This window comes from Pan paniscus, chromosome X (genome assembly GCF_029289425.2).
Source record: "Pan paniscus chromosome X, NHGRI_mPanPan1-v2.0_pri, whole genome shotgun sequence".
NCBI classification, from domain to species: domain Eukaryota; kingdom Metazoa; phylum Chordata; class Mammalia; order Primates; family Hominidae; genus Pan; species Pan paniscus.
The window spans coordinates 152,756,623-152,779,809 of NC_073272.2; the positions used below are offsets into that span (position 1 = coordinate 152,756,623).

The 23,187-nt window shown below is 47.6% G+C and overlaps 3 protein-coding genes across 3 annotated transcripts; 2 read left to right on the forward strand and 1 right to left on the reverse strand.

Moving 5' to 3' along the window:
* The first annotated feature begins 225 nt into the window (after positions 1-225).
* Positions 226-3,187, forward strand: LOC100978819 (melanoma-associated antigen 6). The gene is made up of 2 exons (XM_034949863.3): positions 226-238; positions 2,178-3,187. The coding sequence occupies exon 2, from the start codon at positions 2,243-2,245 to the stop codon at positions 3,185-3,187; it is 945 nt and encodes a 314-aa protein (XP_034805754.1). The 5' UTR covers positions 226-238; positions 2,178-2,242.
* Positions 3,188-9,749: 6,562 nt separating this feature from the next.
* On the reverse strand, positions 9,750-15,890 carry LOC100989262 (chondrosarcoma-associated gene 2/3 protein). Its single transcript, XM_063601985.1, has 3 exons — positions 14,657-15,890; positions 10,280-11,010; positions 9,750-10,070 (listed from the first exon to the last, which is right to left on the reverse strand). The coding sequence occupies exons 2-3, from the start codon at positions 10,540-10,542 to the stop codon at positions 10,001-10,003; spliced, it is 333 nt and encodes a 110-aa protein (XP_063458055.1). The 5' UTR covers positions 10,543-11,010; positions 14,657-15,890; the 3' UTR covers positions 9,750-10,000.
* A 2,157-nt stretch (positions 15,891-18,047) lies between these two features.
* On the forward strand, positions 18,048-20,006 carry LOC100988708 (melanoma-associated antigen 2). Its single transcript, XM_055106633.2, has 3 exons — positions 18,048-18,139; positions 18,290-18,355; positions 18,436-20,006. The coding sequence occupies exon 3, from the start codon at positions 18,501-18,503 to the stop codon at positions 19,443-19,445; it is 945 nt and encodes a 314-aa protein (XP_054962608.1). The 5' UTR covers positions 18,048-18,139; positions 18,290-18,355; positions 18,436-18,500; the 3' UTR covers positions 19,446-20,006.
* Positions 20,007-23,187: the final 3,181 nt, after the last annotated feature.

A 23,187-nucleotide genomic window follows, 5' to 3' on the forward strand; every position in this document is an offset into this window, starting at 1 on the left:
AATCCTTACCCCTTGTCCCATCACCATCTTCATGCTTACCTCCACCCCCATCCGATCCCCATCCAGGCAGAATCCAGTTCCACCCCTGCCCGGAACCCAGGGTAGTACCGTTGCCAGGATGTGACGCCACTGACTTGCGCATTGGAGGTCAGAAGACCGCGAGATTCTCGCCCTGAGCAACGAGCAACGGCCTGACGTCGGCGGAGGGAAGCCGGCCCAGGCTCGGTGAGGAGGCAAGGTAAGACGCTGAGGGAGGACTGAGGCGGGCCTCACCTCAGACAGAGGGCCTCAAATAATCCAGTGCTGCCTCTGCTGCCGGGCATGGGCCACCCCGAAGGGGAAGACTTCCAGGCTGGGTCGCCACTACCTCACCCCGCCGACCCCCCGCCGCTTTAACCGCAGGGAACTCTGGGGACAGAGCTTAATGTGGCCAGGGCAGGGCTGGTTAGAAGAGGTCAGGGCCCACGCTGTGGCAGGAATCAAGGTCAGGACCCCGAGAGGGAACTGAGGGCAGCCTAACCACCACCCTCACCACCATTCCCGTCCCCCAACACCAACCCCACCCCCATCCCCCATTCCCCATTCCCATCCCCACCCCCACCCCTATCCTGGCAGAATCCGGGCTTTGCCCCTGGTATCAAGTCACGGAAGCTCCGGGAATGGCGGCCAGGCACGTGAGTCCTGAGGTTCACATCTACGGCTAAGGGAGGGAAGGGGTTCGGTATCGCGAGTATGGCCGTTGGGAGGCAGCGAAAGGGCCCAGGCCCTCCTGGAAGACAATGGAGTCCTGAGGGGACCCAGCATGCCAGGACAGGGGGCCCACTGTATCCCTGTCTCAAACTGAGGCACCTTTTCATTCGGCTACGGGAATCCTAGGGATGCAGACCCACTTCAGCAGGGGGTTGGGGCCCAGCCCTGCGAGGAGTCATGGGGAGGAAGAAGAGGGAGGACTGAGGGGACCTTGGAGTCCAGATCAGTGGCAACCTTGGGCTGGGGGATGCTGGGCACAGTGGCCAAATGTGCTCTGTGCTCATTGCGCCTTCAGGGTGACAAGAGAGTTGAGGGCTGTGGTCTGAAGAGTGGGACTTCAGGTCAGCAGAGGGAGGAATCCCAGGATCTGCAGGGCCCAAGGTGTACCCCCAAGGGGCCCCTATCTGGTGGACAGATGCAGTGGTCCTAGGATCTGCCAAGCATCCAGGTGAAGAGCCTGAGGGAGGATTGAGGGTACCCCTGGGACAGAATGCGGACTGGGGGCCCCATAAAAATCTGCCCTGCCCCTGCGGTTACCTCAGAGAGCCTGGGCAGGGCTGTCAGCTGAGGTCCCTCCATTATCCTGGGATAATTGATGTCAGGGAAGGGGAAGCCTTGGTCTGAGGGGGCTGCACTCAGGGCAGTAGAGGGAGGCTCTCAGACCCTACTAGGAGTGGAGGTGAGGACCAAGCAGTCTCCTCACCCAGGGTACATGGACTTCAATAAATTTGGACATTTCTCGTTGTCCTTTCCGGGAGGACCTGGGAATGTATGGCCAGATGTGGGTCCCCTCATGTTTTTCTGTACCATATCAGGTATGTGAGTTCTTGACATGAGAGATTCTCAGGCCAGCAGAAGGGAGGGATTAGGCCCTATAAGGAGAAAGGTGAGGGCCCTGAGTGAGCACAGAGGGGATCCTCCACCCCAGTAGAGTGGGGACCTCACAGAGTCTGGCCAACCCTCCTGACAGTTCTGGGAATCCGTGGCTGCGTTTGCTGTCTGCACGTTGGGGGCCCGTGGATTCCTCTCCCAGGAATCAGGAGCTCCAGGAACAAGGCAGTGAGGACTTGGTCTGAGGCAGTGTCCTCAGGTCACAGAGTAGAGGGGGCTCAGATAGTGCCAACGGTAAAGGTTTGCCTTGGATTCAAACCAAGGGCCCCACCTGCCCCAGAACACATGGACTCCAGAGCGCCTGGCCTCACCCTCAATACTTTCAGTCCTGCAGCCTCAGCATGCACTGGCCAGCTGTACCCTGAGGTGCCCTCTCACTTCCTCCTTCAGGTTCTGAGGGGACAGGCTGACGTGGAGGACCAGAGGCCCCCGGAGGAGCACTGAAGGAGAAGATCTGTAAGTAAGCCTTTCTTAGAGCCTCCAAGGTTCAGTTCAGTACTCAGCTGAGGTCTCTCACATGCTCCCTCTCTCCCCAGGCCTGTGGGTCTCCATTGCCCAGCTCCTGCCCACACTCCCACCTGCTGCCCTGACGAGAGTCATCATGCCTCTTGAGCAGAGGAGTCAGCACTGCAAGCCTGAAGAAGGCCTTGAGGCCCGAGGAGAGGCCCGGGGCCTGGTGGGTGTGCAGGCTCCTGCTACTGAGGAGCAGGAGGCTGCCTCCTCCTCTTCTACTCTAGTTGAAGTCACTCTGGGGGAGGTGCCTGCTGCCGAGTCACCAGATCCTCCCCAGAGTCCTCAGGGAGCCTCCAGCCTCCCCACTACCATGAACTACCCTCTCTCGAGCCAATCCTATGAGGGCTCCAGCAACCAAGAAGAGGAGGGGCCAAGCACCTTCCCTGACCTGGAGTCCGAGTTCCAAGCAGCACTCAGTAGTAAGGTGGCAGAGTTGGTTCATTTTCTGCTCCTCAAGTATCGAGCCAGGGAGCTGGTCACAAAGGCAGAAATGCTGGGGACTGTCGTCGGAAATTGGCAGTACTTCTTTCTTGTGATCTTCAGCAAAGCTTCCGATTCCTTGCAGCTGGTCTTTGGCATCGAGCTGATGGAAGTGGACCCCATCAGCCACGTGTACATATTTGCCACCTGCCTGGGCCTCTCCTACGATGGCCTGCTGGGTGACAATCAGATCATGCCCAAGACAGGCTTCCTGATAATCATCCTGGCCATAATCGCAAAAGAGGGCGACTGTGCCCCTGAGGAGAAAATCTGGGAGGAGCTGAGTGTGTTAGAGGTGTTTGAGGGGAGGGAAGACAGTATCTTCGGGGATACCAAGAAGCTGCTCACCCAATATTTCGTGCAGGAAAACTACCTGGAGTACCGGCAGGTCCCCGGCAGTGATCCTGCATGCTATGAGTTCCTGTGGGGTCCAAGGGCCCTCATTGAAACCAGCTATGTGAAAGTCCTGCACCATATGGTAAAGATCAGTGGAGGACCTCCCATTTCCTACACACTCCTGCGTGAGTGGGTTTTGAGAGAGGGGGAAGAGTGAGTGAGCACGAGTTGCAGCCGGGGCCAGTGGGAGGGGGTCTGGGCCAGTGCACCTTCCGGGGCCCCATCCGTTAGTTTCCACTGCCTCCTGTGACGTGAGGCCCATTCTTCACTCTTTGAAGCGAGCAGTCAGCATTCTTAGTAGTGGGTTTCTATTCTGTTGGATGACTTTGAGATTGATCTTTGTTTCCTGTTGGAGTTGTTCAAATGTTCCTTTTAACGGATGGTTGAATGAGCGTCAGCACCCAGGTTTGTGAATGACAGTAGTCACACATAGTGCTGTTTATATAGTTTAGGAGTAAGAGTCTTGTTTTTTATTCAGATTGGGAAATCCATTCCATTTTGTGAATTGTGACATAATAATAGCAGTGGAAAAAGTATTTGCTTAAAATTGTGAGCGAATTAGCAATAGCATACATGAGGTAACTCAAGAAATCAAAAGATAGCTGATTCTTGCCTTGTACCTCAATCTATTCTGTAAAATTAAACAAATATGCAAACCAGGATTTCCTTGACTTCTTTGAGAATGCAAGCGAAATTAAATCTGAATAAATAATTCTTCCTCTTCACTGGCTCGTTTCTTTTCCGTTCACTCAGCATCTGCTCTGTGGGAGGCCCTGGGTTAGTAGTGGGGATGCTAAGGTAAGCCAGACTCACGCCTACCCATAGGGCTGTAGAGCCTAGGACCTGCAGTCATATAATTAAGGTGGTGAGAAGTCCTGTAAGATGTAGAGGAAATGTAAGAGAGGGGTGAGGGTGTGGCGCTCCGGGTGAGAGTAGTGGAGTGTCAGTGCCCTGAGCTGGGGCATTTTGGGCTTTGGGAAACTTCAGTTCCTTCTGAAGGAGCTGACTCTAATGAAACTGGGTGGGCCCAGAGCCAGATTCTCAGAGTGTGGGAGAAAAGCGTGGAATGGAAAGCAACTCTGAGCAGTTTCTTTCGAATGGGGGATGAACAGAGAGGAATCTCTACCTCAGGCAGGAATGGAAGGTGTCGTCTGCTTTTGTCCCACTGCTGTTGAACACAGCCCAAGATCTAGGTGATGGACACCCATCATCTGCAAGGGTTTCCTGAGCGATAAGGCTGAATTTCCCAGGAAGGGTGGCCCAGAAGCCCCTGGCCAGGTGCTTTTCTGCCGGGCAGGGAGAGGCAGAGGTGACTCCATTAAAAAGGCATTCCAACTAGGTTATCTCAAGTGCAATTTGACCAACTGTAAGCACGGGCTACATTTTGGATGGTAACAAAATGGATGAAAATGGTGGTTTGGGTGGGAAAGCAGCTGGGAGAGAGAGAAGCAGTTGGTCTTTTGACGCAGATTGTAGGAGCTCTGAGCTGCACCTGGCTGGGCAAAACTCCTGCACACCCAAATTTTGAAGTGCATTCTCTGAGAGGAAATACTTAACTGAATTTTATGGAAGAAGCCTCTGTTTGGGGCTAATTATTCCATGTCCTATTGAGCTGTGTATTCTCTGGTAAGTCCTGGAGAACAACGACAGCAACAACAAAATCCCGGAGTGTTAGGGCCTCGGGTTAAAAAATATTGGAAATAACAGCCATCCGCCATTTGTTAGACTTCTAATTTATACCAGGCCCGGAGTCAGGTGCTTCACCTGCGTTGCATACACTCCGACTGTCCTACTAGACAGTCCTTATCACATCTGCTTACAGATGAAGAATCCAAGGCTCACAGGGTGTGTGAATTGGGATATAAAAACAGGGTATTTCCTGGGTATTTCCCAGGATCACGTGGCTAGTGAGGAACAGGGCAGAACCTGACCCCTGTTCTGAATTCCTTTAGAGCCCATGCTGTTCCCACTTCTCCCAGCCCGAGGCTGACCTCCTGACAGGTGCTTCATTTTCTTCTCAGCACTGCGCCATGTCTCTCAGGTGACAAAAAGAAGGACCTCGAGGCCAGCGTAATAAAGCAGGCCTGGAGAACGCGACAATGAGAATCAAACACCATTTGGGGCTGGTGTGCGCTGGGTTCCCTGAGAGCTGACACTGGCAAGATGTGTTCATTTCTGTCCAGCCCCAGCACTTTCAGAATTACAGCACATTTCCCCGGGTCACTTCCATGTGTCCTGTCTGACTCTGGAACCTATAGGGCCTGCTGATCAGCTCCTCACTGGTCCCCACAGAACAGCCCAGAATCCCCTGCTCACCTCCTGACAGGGAGCATTCCTTCTCACAGTAGAAGTCCTCTGGCTGTCCCGTCTCTCACCCAGGAAGCCATATGATATCAACAATCCTTTTGATATAAAAATTCACATGAGGACAGTGATGTTTAGACACCTGGTTACCACTCCGGTTGTCTTCAACACACTCTCTAATTGTTTTCTGAAAGGGCTGAGTGCTCTGTTTCGCCATATTATCTAACGGTTCTTGTGTGATGTCACCCTGAAGTTAGAGGAATTTGGAACCACCTTGATACCTGAAATCAGACTTTCACAGGGCGTCCTTTTGGAATTCACCTCTGAATACATGCACAGATAAATGGTCAAAGAGCAAACCATCCCTCATGAGTACTAGATGAGAAAAACCTTGGGAAATCCCAGTGGAACAAACATCTACTTACTGAGGCTGAATTCCTAAATTTCTGGAGTCCTCCAGGAGTCTAAAAACGATTCCTTGAAAACATGTCAACTCTAATGAAAGAGGAATAATTAAGCAGCCTTCTGTTTCTTGTCTGTTTACCTGCTCCACGGGAAAATACTGGCCTTTATTGTGCCTACAGGCACTCGAGAAGTGTTCAGGCTTGTGGAGGGTAGCAGAAATTCACAGGTTAACATTTTGACCGGGAATCGAATGGAGGAAAAGTGCTCAGCCTACTAAGGATTAAAGGGTATTGCAAAGGGAAGCCTTCTCGCCGAGACTTTCAAGATTCTTGGGCAGTTAGTTGTGATCGTATATTTGAAAACATCAGTTACATATTTGACACTGGAAAAAGTTGGAGAATGTCACGGCAAATTTGGCCTTCTCAGAAACTCCTCCTAGAAATGAGAAGGGTAGTGTAATACCAAAGAATCACCGTTGTTTTTGTTGAGCACCTACTATGTAACAGTTTATGCGGGAGGGTATAGTACTCACACACATTTTGTCTCTGTCTCCTTCCTGGACACATGGGAACAGTAAAGTCCTTGCAGTTAGGATGGGTCATGTGACATTTCCTTTATACCAATATAGGAGCAGAAGCATTGTTTGTCACATCCAGGCATGTGGGAGCCAGTGTGCCATTTCCACGCTTTCTCTCCGCTTTCACTAGCAAACATGGCAGCTTCATCTTGAGCTGGTGGAATCACAAGGTGGAAGCAGCTTGGATTCCTGGGTCCCGTGAGAGTGGAGAGCCCCTGGCAAACTGCATCAGAACTTATTTGCACATAAAATAAACTTGTGTTGTGGCAAGCCATTCATGGTTGTTCTGTTGCAATGGCTAGCAGTTACTTAAACTGACATGGCTAGTATTTCTGTTTGTCAGGTTTAATTTTTTTTTATTTAAAATGTAGTATTGTACATATTCTTATTGCAAAAATTATAGAAATGTAGATAATTCACAATTTTCCCCTTTACAAATCTCCTCCACATTTAACAACGGCCACCACCCCCACCGCCCCCTCAGAGGTCACCACAATTAACGGTGTTGTATATTATTTTACTGCTGACTCTAGGCTTCTCACTGACAGATAAACTATAACAATATATTGTTTTTATTTAATATACAAGAACAATGATATACATATTGATATTCTTTTATCACTTTATAAAATGGATGTAGGATCTTTCCACAACGGTAGATAGATAGATAGATAGATAGATAGATAGATAGATAGATAGATCGATCTTTCTCACTTTTGAAACCACTTTCTATAATTCTAAAGTAGACATGCACCACAATTAATTAAACTCTTTCTTCCTAATGGACATATAAGTTGTTTCCCATTTGCTGTATGGTAACTACAATAAAATCAACATCTCTGAATATGAATTTTTAGGCAAACATGGTTTTCTTATAAGAAGGATATATTAACATGGACATTGGGTTAAAGTGAAAGGGTGAAAATAGTTTAACATTTAAAATATTTCTAAAATGTTATTACAAAAATGCTATACCAATTCAAATTCTCATAAAAATCACAATTGATTTAAAATTCTGAAATGTGGACAGGACATTTCTTCTCTGCTTTGAGAAGGATTTGGTCAGACTGAAGAGGAGCCAGGTAAAGAGAGCAGACAGGAGACCCTCAGCCCGTGAGGGACGATCCAGGGAGGATCCTGGGGAGAGCCGTTGCTAGCGTCCATGAGAGAGACCACATGCGAAACCAAGTCCACAGAGCCCCAGGCAGGCTGGCACTCCGAGCTCTAAATCCAGACTTCAGGCCGGTGGGGTCAGGGGCCTGAGGGAGAGAAGGGGGAAGGGAGGAGGGAGGACAGGACAATGAATAGGAATAGAGTTGGGAAATCCCGGCAACATCATCACCAGCTGGAGGGGGCCCTGTGATCTGAGTGTTGGCTGAATGCACCAGGGCTGTGCTGGTCAATCTTCCCGCCCTCAGAATCCCCTTCCCTCTCTCAGGAAGAGCTTGGCTGACTCCCTGCGTCATTCTGGGCCAGCTACCTCTCTTGAACACTCCAGTGGTCCTTTGTACCTTCACCAGCGTCCCAGATGTGGGAACTGTCTTCATGCCTGCTGGGGGCTGGTGTTTTATCCCCCGGGGACCTTCTATAGAGGCTGGGCTATGTGAGTGGGTTGCTGACTGATGACCAACTGCCGAGACAGGCCAGGAATGCCCATGAGCAGTTGAAAGGGGCAGTGGGGCTGCATGGAGGAGAAATGGGAGGAAGAGTGCCCTGGGACTAGTCAGCTCAGACTCTGCAGATGAAGGATTGGCTGTGGACGTGCCTTGAAAATGTTCCAGTTGGCGACTGTGTCTCAGATAGCCTTCTGTGGCTTCTGAACCCTTGGCACAGAACGGGACAGGTGTCCTAGGGCAGTGACCGCTGGCGTATGTTGCCAGCTGACAGTGTCTGGGGTAGGGGGCTGGACCAAGGTGTGTACGTGAGCAGGTTGTATGGCAAGGCAGTGCAGGTGGCAGCTTTCCTTGTTAAACTGATGGGGACGTGTGGGGTCCAATACAGGAAGCATCCTGTTGGGAGCATCCTCACCTCCATGACAGTGTTTGGGCCTGGGGAGAAGGCGTCTGCAGTGACCCTCTCCGTGGTAGTTTCCACAGGGTTTCTGAACTCAAGTGAGCACAGGTGAAGGAACTGTGGGTTTCTTCATGTAGGCAGGAGGCCCAGGAAGGGCAGACTCCATAATTTGAATCAAAGAATTCCCATGCCTGGTGATTTCATTCATTTCATGCACTTATTGATTCCTACAGAAAACTTTTATTCAATATATGCTGAGGAAACACCAAGTCAACAAAACAATAGAAAGTGGCAAGGCCCTTAATTCAGTCTGTAGGGAGTCGGGGGAGATGGTGAGGAGGTGTGAATCGCCCATCTGAGCCAGGGAAGCCAGGAAGGCAGAGCCAGACTTGGGGAGTGGCAGTGTGCAAGAAAAGGAGCGACAGCCTGTGTCCAGGCCAGAAAGCTCTCCTTCTATGACACTATCGATCTGGTTTTCTTCCTGGATGCTGCCTGTGTGTGAAAGCAACTGCTGCTCTCTGTGCCTACCTGCCTCTGTTAGTAGGGAAAATGGTCATGGTCAGCGGATGCTCACTTCTGCTCACCTTGGATCACTTCTACTGAAGGGATGGTTTGACAGCAAGAAGACAGGAAGAAACTTTTGGGGAGGATGAATATATTTTTCACCTTCACTGTGGTTGTGGTTTCATGGGACTAAACATTTCTCAAAACTCTTTGATTTGTTTCTCAGTACTTAGGAGAAAAAGTAAGCAGAAAACCAGGAAGGATATAGATGACCTGAAAAGCACCATTAACTACTCTGACTAAATAAAACAATAAGAAAAGCACCGCATTCAACAATAGCAGAATAAACAATCCTCTCAAGTGTGCATGAAATATCTCCCAAGATAGATGGTATTCTGGGCCATCAAACAAAGCTTACAAATTGAAAAGAATAGAAATAATAGATAGCCTCTTCTTAGGCCATAATATAATTAAACTCAAAACCAAACACCAAGATATCTGAAAAATGCCCAAATATTGGAAATTTTAAAATATGCTCCTATATAACCTATGGGTCAAAGAGGGAGTCTCAGGAGAATTTTAAAAATACATTAAGTTGAATGAAAGTAAAAATGTACATACAAAAAGTGGGATTCTGCTAAAGTGTGTCCTTGAGGGAAATATACAGCATATTTTAAATGTTTATATTAGAAAATGAAATCTAAAATCAATAACCAAAAGTTTCACCCTAGGAAACCAAAGAACGAAGAGCAAGTTGAATTAGAGAAATTGTAGAGGATGCCCCCCTCCCTTCCCACACTCCTACCTCTTTCCCCTTACTCCCTACCCCTACCATTTGAGACACACAGACACACACATCATTTTGCAACATGTTCACTTTATTTTCCTCACCATGGGGCACACCCTTTGGGGTGTAAAATGTACTTTACACCCTGTTGGCTATTTATCTGGGGTTAGACCTCTGGAGACTTTTCAGATAGACTTGAAGTCTCTGGCCTTGCCCGGGAATTACTGGCTGCCCGAAGAGAGACTGTAGAAGGTGGTGGTCTCCTTGCCCTTGTGGTCCCGCTATGGCTCATTTTGATTGAGTTCCTCGTTCGGCTGGTCAGAGTGGCTGGATAGTGTTGGCCCACTCCATTCCTCAGGTTTTTTTGAAGCGGTGGTCTTTTAGGGAGAGGCTTTTGTTCCTGGAACTTCCTTGATGGGTCCCTTTTCCCTTCCGGGTTGTCTTGGGAACCTGGAAGGAAACAGGGAGATCACAGGAGGGCACTGGTTTGGGGAAGAGGATGGAGGAGGGGTGAGAACAGGGGCTTCATAGAGAAATGGTGCAGGCTGGGGTGGGGGTTGTGCCAGGGGAGGACAGGGTAGGAGTCAGAGCTTGGGTGGGCCGTTCACTTTGATAGGGCTTCTGGGCCAGGGTTGAGAGGATGCCTTCCACTTCCTCGCCTCTTTGGTGTTGGTGGGTGGTTGTTGGACAATGGGCTGGAGGCTCGTGGTTTCCTGGACATCTTCACCAGACCAGTGTCTCTCAACAGTCTACTCCAGTCCACCTGGTCTCCCCGAGCGTCCCCCAGGACAGTGAAGGCAGGCCAGCAGGCTAGAAACTCACACGACATTATTATGTTAGTCTTGTGGGAGAATTCCTTTTCCAAGAAACCTTGGTCTTTTCTCTTAACACCTTCAACTAATTGGATGAGGCCTATCCACATTATGGAAGTTAAACTGCTTTACTTAAAGTCAACTGATTGTAAATGTTGATCACATCTACAAAATACCTTCACAGCAACATCTAGACTACTGTTTGACCACACAGCTGAGCAGTATAGCCTAGACAAGTTGACACATAATACTAGCCACTGCAAATATCTTGCACCGTACAGAAATGTAACTCAAAATGAACTACAGACTTTAAATGTCAAAATTACTTTTTTTTTTTTCTAGGAGGAAACAAAAAAAAAAATTGTGTCACCTGAAGTTATGTCTTAAGTCAGCTCAGGCTGCCGTAACAAAATGCCATTGACTGAGTAGCTAAAACAACAGAAATTTATTTTATTTTTTTCACAGTTTTGAAGTCTGGAAGTCCTAGATCAAGGACTGGCGGGGTTGGCTTCTGGTGATGGCCTTATTCGTGGCTTGTAGATGGCCCTTTATTAATCTGTCCATTCTTGGCCTTTCCTCTGTGCATGTGCAGAGAGAGAGAGAAAGAAAGAGAGAGAGAGAGAGAGAGAGAGAGAGAAAGGTCATGTAGGCACAAAAGTACTTTCTTCTGTCTCTTCTCCCTTCTTATAACCAAACTAATTCTATGGGACCAAGGTCCCACCCTTATGGCCTCTTTTAACATTAATCACTTCCCTAGAAGCCTCATCTCCAAATACAGACACCCTGGGGCTGAGGGCTTCAAAATATGAATTTGGTGGAGGACATAAGCATTAGCAAAGAATAGACACACAGATTAATAAAACAGAATAGAGCTCAGAAATAGACCTGCACGCATATAGTCAGGTGATTCACAACAAAGGCAATAATGGTGAAAGTACAGGTTTGCCAACAAAAGGTGCCTGAACAATTAGACACCTATACACAAATTATAATAACCTGGACATATCCTTACATATTCCATGAAAACTAACTCAAGATACATCATAGGTCTAATGAAAAATGCAAAAACAATACAACCTCTATAAGAAAACATAAGAGAAAATCCACATAACTTTGAGTTTGGTGATGAGTTTTTAAATTCAACACCAAAAGCATGATCAAGGAAAGAAAAATTTGCCAAGTTGATTTTATTAAAATAAAAATCTTATGCTCTTCAAAGGACAATGTTAAGAGAATGAAAACAGAAGCCACAGGCTAGCAGAAAACATCTGCGGTACACATATGTGATAAAGAACTTGTCTCTACAATATATGCGAATTCCTAAAGCTCAATGATAGAAAAAATGAAAATAGTCAAAGATCTGAACACACACTACACAAAAGAAGACATACACATGGCAAATAAGCATAATAAAAGTACTGAGCACCTTTGGCATTGGATAATTGTGTACTAAAATGGGATACCACTACACACCTATCAGAATGTCCAAAATCCATAGAAAACCAAAACAAAGAATACAAGACCAAGAACAACTGCCAGTGAAGATGTGGAGCAACAGAAACTCTCCTTCATTGCTGGTAGAAATGCAAAATGGCACAGCCACTTTGGAAGGCAGTTTGGCGTTTTCTTAAAAAAATGAAAATAGACTTAGCACAAGATTCAGCAGCCATACTCAATCAATTTACCCAATTGATTTGAAAACTTATGTCTACATAAAAATTTGTATATGAATGTATACAATAGCTTATTTCATAATCACCAAAAATAGAAGCATCCAAAATGTATTTCATTTGGTGAATGGATATATATATATATATATATATATATATATATATATATCCAGACATTGATACTACTACTCCTCAATGAAAAGGAATAAGTTCCAAGCCACACAAAGTTATACATGACTCTTCAGTTCATTATGCTAAGTGAAAGAAACCAGTCTAAAAAGGCTACATAGTATAAGATTCTATTTATATGACATTCTGGAAAATGCAAAATTATAAAGATGAAAAACCTATCAGTGGTGGCCATGGGGTTTATCCGACAAGCACAAGGGAATTTATCAGGGCAGTGAAACTGGTATGCATAATACTGCAATGGTGGTTCCATGCTTGCTTTGGTCTGAATATTTGTGTTGCCACAAAATTCATCTGCTGAATTACCAAGGTGATGGTATTAGGCAGAAGGTGGGGTATTTGGAGAATGACTAGATCATGAGAGCAGAGTCCTCATGAATGGGATTAGTGTTTTTATAAAACAGACTCCACGGAGATCCCTTATCCCTTCTTGCATGTGAGGATCTAGGGAAAAGGCAGCTGTCTATGAACTAGGGAGCAGGACTCCACCAGACATGAAATCTGCCAGCACCTTGATCTTGGACTTCCCAACCTCCAGAATGTGAGAAATAAAGTTGCGTTGTCTATAAGCCACCCAGTCTACACTATTTTTGTTATGGGAGCCCAAACGGACTAAGACAATGGCACGAGGCATTTGTCAAAACCCATAGATCTTTACAGCACAAAGAGTGAAGCTTAACGTACGTGAAGTTTAAAAGTAACTTAAGAGGTTGGAGAATCACGGGACGGCAGGTAGAATGTTCCACACACACACACACACCTAGCTGTATAATAGATATATGAAAGCACCACAATGAAGCAAGTGGGGGGAAAAGTTAACACATTTTGTACTCCATCAAAGAAATATATATTTTATAAAGTTTAAGTTGGCCAGATAAGTGTGTAAAATAGTTGAACATTTGATAATCATTTATTTAATTTTTTAGATATGAAAACTATCGGCTTTTTGTTTTAAAAAAATCCTTATCTTTTAAAAATGCGTATTAAGTTATTTAGAGATGAAATGGTCTAATGCCTTAGATTTACTCCACGTTATTCCAGCAGCTGATATGCAGGTAGGCGAGTGTTTAACTGGAACCAGATTTGCTGTGTATTTAAAGATGTTCATGCTCGGTATCAAGTATCCTGGGTTCATTATATTCGTTCCTGTTATTCTGTATGTGTGAAGGCTTTCCCTAATAAAACTTTTTTTTATCATAAATATGCCATTAAAAGTGAAATTCTAAATGAAACTGACCACTTTGTAGAAATAAAATAAATCAGTAACCAAACTGATCCAAAGAGGAAAAGAAAACTTTAACTATACAACAGAAACTGTACAATATTCAAAGCTCAAGCCACCCTCAAACATTCCAGGTTAGACAGCTTTGGAGGCCAATTTTACCAAATGATCAGGGAAAACTAACCACCACCTTATATCAACTCTTCCAGAACATACAAAAGACTGACAATTGTTCAGTTCATTCTCCCAGGCTAGCCCTCCTGGATTTAAAAACCAGATGAGGACCACATACCTCCCCTGATGGAAAAAGAACACATCAAGTAAGCTCTCTTACACAGCAGTAAATATCCTACATAAATTAGTAGTACATTAAACGAATAAACAGGCTCTGCCCAAGGAAATAAAATATGATTTAACATTAGAAAAAACATCTGTTTCATTGTGATTCCTTACATACAAAATGGAAGAGAAAAAAATTTGATCCTGCCAACGGGTACAGAAAAAGCTTTTTAAATAAATTTAATATGAATTCATGGTAAAAAAAGAAAATATTTAGGCAACCTATACTGAAAGAGAACTTCCATTTCCTAAAATCAACAGCAAACATACTTAAATGTCAAATGTTCGAAGAATTATCATTCAAGTCAGGAACGAGAAGTAGATGTAGCCTATTATCTCTACATTTGAAATCAGGATTGAGACACAAAGAGCTGTAAGTACCGAAATGAGTGAGTGGTATGAACACTGGAAAAACATGTAATGTTTAGTGATAATACCATTATCGATCTTGAAAATTCAAAGGAAAAGGTATGCGGAATATTCAAGTGCATCGGCCTTCAGAACGAGGTGTGCAACAGATTACAACAGCAAAATCAAAATCTTCACCTCACGAAAGCAATAACTAACTACAACAATTGATAGGCAATATGCCATTTGCAATAGCAACAAAATCCAAGAATTACCTGAATAGAAGTCTAATAAAAATGTATAAGTTGTTTATAGAGGCAACTACCGAAGTATACTGACATATTCAGGAAAAAAGAGCTTGAAATCCATAGAGGAGTATAACATATTCATTCACGGGGAACACAACAGTGTAAAAATGTAAACTCAGCTTAAATTATTTACAATTTAGTGCCTTACCTGTAGCCGCCGTCATTACAAGCAAATTTGGGCTGCTGTGCTCTGCTTCCCAAATCAACCCTGTAAATTTATAGAATGGAAACAGAAAGTAAAAAACCAGTATCAGCAAGAAAATCTACACAACAAAACAGGGAAAGCCCAGAGTGAGACTGGAGACTGTGTTGAGCTGGTACTTGTGTGTGACACTTGCAGTGCCTGTTGGAGGGGGTTAGCGGCAGAGATGTTGGGGAGGTTTGTCGCCTGCCTAGACGGCAGATGAAAGAATGGGTAGGATAAAAGTTTTAAATTTTCCACTTCACTTCATTGCACAATCTGAGGCAGCCCCTGAAAACACGATGCCAAGAGCCCTAGGTAATAGCAGGACACCAGGAAAATTGGGTTTGTTAAGGCAGCATGGCTCCAGAGTTCTCCTAATAACGACCTGAAACCAACATAGTGGGAGAGGAATTATGTTTTTTAAAAAAATTCTTTCAACAGAACACAAAGACTGGAATGGAAGTAGACTAGGATATCAGAGTGAATCATGCATACTAAGGGTAGGTGTTAGTTCATAGAAATAAATATATATATTGCTACCTACATATATACTTAGAAGATATGTAAACCGTATTTCTTCAATTCAGAGAATAAATCATTTAGGACCAAAGGTTTGCCAAGTGTAGCTCTGGCTGGGGAGGAGCCCCCGTGGGAAGGTGTGCGTCTTCTCCCAGAGGTCACTATCATCGCGGGAGCTCCTGCCCTGCAGGGAGCACCTGGCCTGGCACCCGCAGCCATTCTCTACAAGGGGTGCAGATGCACAGATGCGCAGATGCTCAGAGGTGACAGAAACAGAGCATCTCCCACCCATTCCTTCATCAAACAGCCAGGAGTGAGGAAGAGGACTCTCCTGAGTGAGGACTGAGGATCCACCCTCACCCACATAGTGGGACCACAGAATCCAGCTCAGCCCCTCTTGTCAGCCCTGGTACACACTGGCAATGATCTCACCCCGAGCACACCCCTCCCCCCCAATGCCACTTCGGGCCGACTCAGAGTCAGGGTCTGAGGGGAGCAGACACAATCGGCAGAGGATGGCGGTCCAGACTCAGCCTGGCATCCAAGTCAGGACCTTGAGGGATGACCAAAGGCCCCTCCCACCCGCAACTCCCCCGACCCCACCAGGACCTACAGCCTCAGGATCCCCGTCCCAATCCCTACCCCTACACCAACACCATCTTCATGCTTACCCCCACCCCCATCCAGATCCCCATCCAGGCAGAATCCGGTTCCACCCTTGCCGTGAACCCAGGGAAGTCACGAGGCCCGGATGTGACGCCACTGACTTGCGCATTGGGGGGTCAGAGGACAGCGAGATTCTCGCCCTGAGCAACGGCCTGACGTCGGCGGAGGCAAGCAGGCGCAGGCTCCGTGAGGAGGCAAGGTAAGACGCCGAGGGAGGACTGAGGCGGGCCTCGCCCCAGACAGAGGGCCCCCAATAATCCAGCGCTGCCTCTGCTGCCGGGCCTGGACCACCCTGCAGGGGAAGACTTCTCAGGCTGAGTCGCCACCACCTCACCCCGCCACCCCCCGCCGCTTTAACCGCAGGGAACTCTGGCGTAAGAGCTTTGTGTGACCAGGGCAGGGCTGGTTAGAAGTGCTCAGGGCCCAGACTCAGCCAGGAATCAAGGGCAGGACCCCAAGAGGGGACTGAGGGCAACCCACCCCCTACCCTCACTACCAATCCCATCCCCCAACACCAACCCCATCCCCATCCCTCAAACACCAACCCCACCCCCAAACCCCATTCCCATCTCCTCCCCCACCACCATCCTGGCAGAATCCGGGCTTTGCCCCTGGTATCAACCCACGGAAGCTCCGGGAATGGTGGCCAAGCACGCAGATCCTGACGTTCACATGTACGGCTAAGGGAGGGAAGGGGTTGGGTCTCGTGAGTATGGCCTTTGGGATGCAGAGGAAGGGCCCAGGCCCTCCTGGAAGACAGTGGAGTCCTTAGGGGACCCAGCATGCCAGGACAGGGGGCCCACTGTACCCCTGTCTCAAACTGAGCCACCTTTTCATTCAGCCGCGGGAATCCTAGGGATGCAGACCCACTTCAGCAGGGGGTTGGGGCCCAGCCCTGCGAGGAGTCAAGGGGAGGAAGAAGAGGGAGGACTGAGGGGACCCTGGAGTCCAGATCAGTGGCAACCTTGGGCTGGGGGATCCTGGGCACAGTGGCCGAATGTGCCCCGTGCTCATTGCACCTTCAGGGTGACAGAGAGTTGAGGGCTGTGGTCTGAGGGCTGGGACTTCAGGTCAGCAGAGGGAGGAATCCCAGGATCTGCCGGACCCAAGGTGTGCCCCCTTCATGAGGACTGGGGATACCCCCGGCCCAGAAAGAAGGGATGCCACAGAGTCTGGCCGTCCCTTGTTCTTAGCTCTGGGGGAACCTGATCAGGGATGGCCCTAAGTGACAATCTCATTTGTACCACAGGCAGGAGGTTGGGGAACCCTCAGGGAGATAAGGTGTTGGTGTAAAGAGGAGCTGTCTGCTCATTTCAGGGGGTTGGGGGTTGAGAAAGGGCAGTCCCTGGCAGGAGTAAAGATGAGTAACCCACAGGAGGCCATCATAACGTTCACCCTAGAACCAAAGGGGTCAGCCCTGGACAACGCACGTGGGGGTAACAGGATGTGGCCCCTCCTCACTTCTGTTTCCAGATCTCAGGGAGTTGATGACCTTGTTTTCAGAAGGTGACTCAGGTCAACACAGGGGCCCCCATCTGGTCGACAGATGCAGTGGTTCTAGGATCTGCCAAGCATCCAGGTGGAGAGCCTGAGGTAGGATTGAGGGTACCCCTGGGCCAGAATGCAGACAGGGGGCCCCATAGAAATCTGCCCTGCCCCTGCGGTTACTTCAGAGACCCTGGGCAGGGCTGTCAGCTGAAGTCCCTCCATTATCCTGGGATCTTTGATGTCAGGGAAGGGGAGGCCTTGGTCTGAAGGGGCTGGAGTCAGGTCAGTAGAGGGAGGGTCTCAGGCCCTGCCAGGAGTGGACGTGAGGACCAAGCGGACTCGTCACCCAGGACACCTGGACTCCAATGAATTTGGACATCTCTCGTTGTCCTTCGCGGGAGGACCTGGTCATGTATGGCCAGATGTGGGTCCCCTCATCTCCTTCTGTACCATATCAGGGATGTGAGTTCTTGACATGAGAGATTCTCAAGCCAGCAAAAGGGTGGGATTAGGCCCTACAAGGAGAAAGGTGAGGGCCCTGAGTGAGCACAGAGGGGACCCTCCACCCAAGTAGAGTGGGGACCTCACGGAGTCTGGCCAACCCTGCTGAGACTTCTGGGAATCCGTGGCTGTGCTTGCAGTCTGCACACTGAAGGCCCGTGCATTCCTCTCCCAGGAATCAGGAGCTCCAGGAACCAGGCAGTGAGGCCTTGGTCTCAGTCAGTGTCCTCAGGTCACAGAGCAGAGGGGACGCAGACAGTGCCAACACTGAAGGTTTGCCTGGAATGCACACCAAGGGCCCCACCCGCCCAGAACAAATGGGACTCCAGAGGGCCTGGCCTCACCCTCCCTATTCTCAGTCCTACAGCCTCAGCATGTGCTGGCCGGCTGTACCCTGAGGTGCCCTCCCACTTCCTCCTTCAGGTTCTGAGGGGGACAGGCTGACAAGTAGGACCCGAGGCACTGGAGGAGCATTGAAGGAGAAGATCTGTAAGTAAGCCTTTGTCAGAGCCTCCAAGGTTCAGTTCAGTTCTCACCTAAGGCCTCACACACGCTCCTTCTCTCCCCAGGCCTGTGGGTCTTCATTGCCCAGCTCCTGCCCGCACTCCTGCCTGCTGCCCTGACCAGAGTCATCATGCCTCTTGAGCAGAGGAGTCAGCACTGCAAGCCTGAAGAAGGCCTTGAGGCCCGAGGAGAGGCCCGGGGCCTGGTGGGTGCGCAGGCTCCTGCTACTGAGGAGCAGCAGATCGCTTCTTCCTCTTCTACTCTAGTGGAAGTTACCCTGGGGGAGGTGCCTGCTGCCGACTCACCGAGTCCTCCCCACAGTCCTCAGGGAGCCTCCAGCTTCTCGACTACCATCAACTACACTCTTTGGAGACAATCCGATGAGGGCTCCAGCAACCAAGAAGAGGAGGGGCCAAGAATGTTTCCTGACCTGGAGTCCGAGTTCCAAGCAGCAATCAGTAGGAAGATGGTTGAGTTGGTTCATTTTCTGCTCCTCAAGTATCGAGCCAGGGAGCCGGTCACAAAGGCAGAGATGCTGGAGAGTGTCATCAGAAATTTCCAGGACTTCTTTCCTGTGATCTTCAGCAAAGCCTCCGAGTACTTGCAGCTGGTCTTTGGCATCGAGGTGGTGGAAGTGGTCCCCATCAGCCACTTGTACATCCTTGTCACCTGCCTGGGCCTCTCCTACGATGGCCTGCTGGGCGACAATCAGATCATGCCCAAGACAGGCCTCCTGATAATCGTCCTGGCCATAATCGCAATAGAGGGCGACTGTGCCCCTGAGGAGAAAATCTGGGAGGAGCTGAGTATGTTGGAGGTGTTTGAGGGGGGGGAGGACAGTGTCTTCGAACATCCCAGGAAGCTGCTCATGCAAGATCTGGTGCAGGAAAACTACCTGGAGTACCGGCAGGTGCCCGGCAGTGATCCTGCATGCTACGAGTTCCTGTGGGGTCCAAGGGCCCTCATTGAAACCAGCTATGTGAAAGTCCTGCACCATACACTAAAGATGGGTGGAGAACCTCACATTTCCTACCCACCCCTGCATGAATGGGCTTTGAGAGAGGGAGAAGAGTGAGTCTCAGCACGTGTTGCAGCCAGGGCCAGTGGGAGGGGGTCTGGGCCAGTGCACCTTCCAGGGCCCCATCGATTAGCTTCCACTGCCTCGTGTGATATGAGGCCCATTCTTGCCTCTTTGAAGAGAGCAGTCAGCATTCTTAGCAGTGAGTTTCTGTTCTGTTGGGTGACTTTGAGATTTATCTTTGTTTCCTGTTGGAATTGTTCAAATGTCCCTTTTAACAAATGGTTGGATGAACTTCAACATCCAAGTTTATGAATGACAGTAGTCACACATAGTGCTGTTTATATAGTTTAGGGGTAAGAGTCCTGTTTTTTATTCAGATTGGGAAATCCATTCCATTTTGTGAGTTGTCACATAATAACAGCAGTGGAATATGTATTTGCTTATATTGTGAACGAATTAGCAGTAAAATACATGATACAAGGAACTCAAATTAAAAGATAGTTAATTCTTGCCTTATACCTCAGTCTATTATGTAAAATTAAAAATATGTGTATGTTTTTGCTTCTTTGAGAATGCAAAAGAAATTAAATCTGAATAAATAATTCTTCCTGTTCACTGGCTCATTTCTTTACCATTCACTCAGCATCTGCTCTGTGGAAGGCCCTGGTAGTAGTGGGGATTCTAAGGTAAGTCAGACTCACGTCTACCCATAGGGTCATAGAGTCTAGGAGCTGCAGTCATGTAATTAAGGTGGCGAGAAGTCCTCTAGGATGTAGTGGAAATGTAAGACAGGGGTGAGGGTGTGGGGCTCCAGGTGAGAGTGGTGAGTATAAATGCCCTGAGCTGGGGCAATTTGGGATCTGGGAACCTGCAGTTCCTTCTGAAGGAGCTGATTCTAATGATGCCCGGTGGGTCCAGGGCCAGATTCTCAGAGGGTGAGAGAAAAGCCTGGAATGGAATGCTACCCTGAGCAGTTTCTTTAGGATGGGGATGAAGAGAGAGGAATCTCCACCTGGGGCTGGAATGGAAGGTGTCCTGTGTTTTTGCCCAATGCTGTTGAACACAGCCCAAGATCTAGGTGATGGACACCCATCATCTGCAAGGGTTTCCTGAGCGATAAGGCTGAATTTCCCAGGAAGGGTGACCCAGAAGCCACTGGCCAGGTGCTTTTCTGCCAGGCAGGGAGAGCCAGAGCTGACTCCATTAAAAAGGCATTCTAACTAGGTTATCTCAAGTGCAATTTGACCAATTGTAAGCACGGGCTAGATTTTGGATGGTAACAAAGTGGATGAATATAGTGGTTTGGATGGGAAAGCAGCTGGGAGAGAGGGAAGGAGTTGGTGTTTGACTCACATTCTAGGAGCTTTGAGCTGCACCTGGCTGGGCAAAACTCCCGCACAACCAAATTTTGAAGTGCATTCTCTAAGAGGAAATACTTAACTGAATTTTACGGGTGAAGCTTCCTTTTTTGGCTAATTATTCCATGTCCTATTGAGCTGTATGTTCTCTGATAAGTCCTGGAGAACAACGACAACAACAACAAAATCCCAGTGTTAGGGCCTGGGGTTAAAGCGTATTAGAAATAACAGCCATCCACCATTTGTGAAACTTCTAATTTACACCAGGCCCGGAGCCAGGTGCTTCACCTGCATTGCATACACTCCGACTGTCCTACTAGACAGGCCTTACACATCTGCTTACAGATGAAGAATCCAGGGCTTACAGACCTTGTGAATTGGGATATAAGAACAGGGTATTTCCTGGGTATTTCTCAGTATCACGTGGCTAGTAAGGAACAGGGCTGGAACCAGACCCCTGGTATGAATTCCTTTAGAGCCCATGCTGTCCCCACTTCTCCGAGCCCGAGGCTGACCTCCTGATAGCGACTTCATTTTTCTTCTCAGCACTGCACCATGTCTCTCAGGTGACAAAAAGAAGAACCTTGAGGCCAGCCTAATGAAGCAGGCCTGGAGAACGCGACAGTGAGAATCAAACACCATTTGGGGCTGGTGTGCGCTAGGTTCCTTGAGAGCTAACTCTGCCCAGTTGTGGGCATTTCTCTGCAGCCCCAGCACTTTGAGAATTACAGCACATTTCCCCGGGTCACTTCCATGTGTCCTGTCTGACTCTGGAACCTATAGGGCCTGCTGATCAGCTCCTCACTGATCCTCACAGAACAGCCCAGAATCCCCTGCTCACCTCCTGACAGGGAGCATTCCTTCTCATAGTAGAAGTCCTCTGGCTGTTCCGTCTCTCACCCAGGAAGCCATATGATATCAAAAACCCTTTTGATATAAAAACTCACACGGGGACAGTGACGCTTAGACACTTGGTTACCACTCTGGTTGTCTTCAACACACTCTCTAATCGTTTTCTGAATGGGCTGAGGAGTCTGATTCGCCATATTATCTAAGGGTTCTTGTGTGATATCACCCTGAAGTTAGAGGGATTTGGAACCACCTTGATACTTGAAATCGGACTTTCACAGGGCGTCCTTTTGGAATTCGCCTCTGAATACATGCACAGATAAATGATCAAAGAGCAAACCGTCTCTCATGAGTATTAGATGAGAAAAACCTTGGGAAATCCCAGTGGAACAAACATCTACTTACTGAGGCTGAATTCCTAAATTTCTGGAGTCCTCCAGGAGTTTAAAAACTATACCTTGAAAACACGTCAACTCTAATGAAAGAGGAATAATTAAGCAGCCTTCTGTTTCTTGTCTGTTTACCTGCTCCACAGGAAAATACTGGCCTTCAGTGTGCCTACCTCGACAGTTGTACAGGCGTGTGGAGGGTAGCAGAAATTCACAGGTTAACATTTTGACTGGGAATCAAATGGAGGAACAATTCTCAGCCTACTAAGGATTTAAAGGATATTACAAAGGAAAGCCTTCCTGCTGAGACTTTCAAGATTCTTGAACAGTTAGTTGTGATCGTATGTTTGAAAACATCAGTCACATATTTGACACTGGAAAACGCTGGAGAACTTCAAGGTAAATTTGGCCTTCTCAGAAACTCCTCCTAGAAATGAGAAGGGTAGTATAATACCAAATGATCATAGTTGCTTTTTGTTGAGCACCCACTATGTAACAGTTTATGGGGAAGGGTATAGTACTCACCCACATTTTGTCTTTGTCTCCTTCCTGGACACATGGGAACAGTAAAGTCCTTGCAGTTAGGATCATGTGACTTTTCCTTTACACCAATACAGGAGCAGAAGCATTGTTTGTCACATCCAGGCATTTGAGAGCCAGTGTGCCATTTCCATGCTTTCTCTCCGCTTTCAACAGCAAACATGGCAGCTTCATCTTGAGATGACGGAATCAAAAGGTGGAAGCAGCTTGGATCCCTGGGTCATGTGAGAGTGGAGAGCCCCTGCCAAACCGCATCAGAACTTATTTGCACATAAAATAAACTTCTGTTGTGTCAAGCCATTCATGGTTGTTCTGTTGCATCAGCTAGCAATTACTTAAACTGACACGGCTAGTATTTCTGTTGTCAGTATTAAATATTTTTTATTTAAAATGTAGTTTGGTATATATTCTTATTTCAAAAATGATAGAAATGTAGATAATTCACAATTTTTTTTTTACAAAGCTCCTCCACAGTTAACAACACCCCCCGCCCCCCCGCAGAGGTCACCACAATTAACAATGTTGTGTATTATTTTACTGCTGACTCTAGGCTTTTCACTGACAAACTATAACAATATATTATTTTTATTCAATATACAAGAACAATGACATACATACTGATCTGCTTTTATCACTTTATAAAATGGATGTAGGATATTT

Coding starts and splice junctions, on each gene's coding strand:
- LOC100978819 (XM_034949863.3), top strand. CDS start 2,243: ATGCCTCTTGAGCAGAGGAGTCAGCACTGCAAGCCTGAAGAAGGCCTT.
- LOC100989262 (XM_063601985.1), bottom strand. CDS start 10,542: ATGTGGATAGGCCTCATCCAATTAGTTGAAGGTGTTAAGAGAAAAGAC. Junction 10,071..10,279: donor CACCCACCAACACCAAAGAG/GCGAGGAAGTGG, acceptor GTTTCCTTCCAG/GTTCCCAAGACAACCCGGAA.
- LOC100988708 (XM_055106633.2), top strand. CDS start 18,501: ATGCCTCTTGAGCAGAGGAGTCAGCACTGCAAGCCTGAAGAAGGCCTT.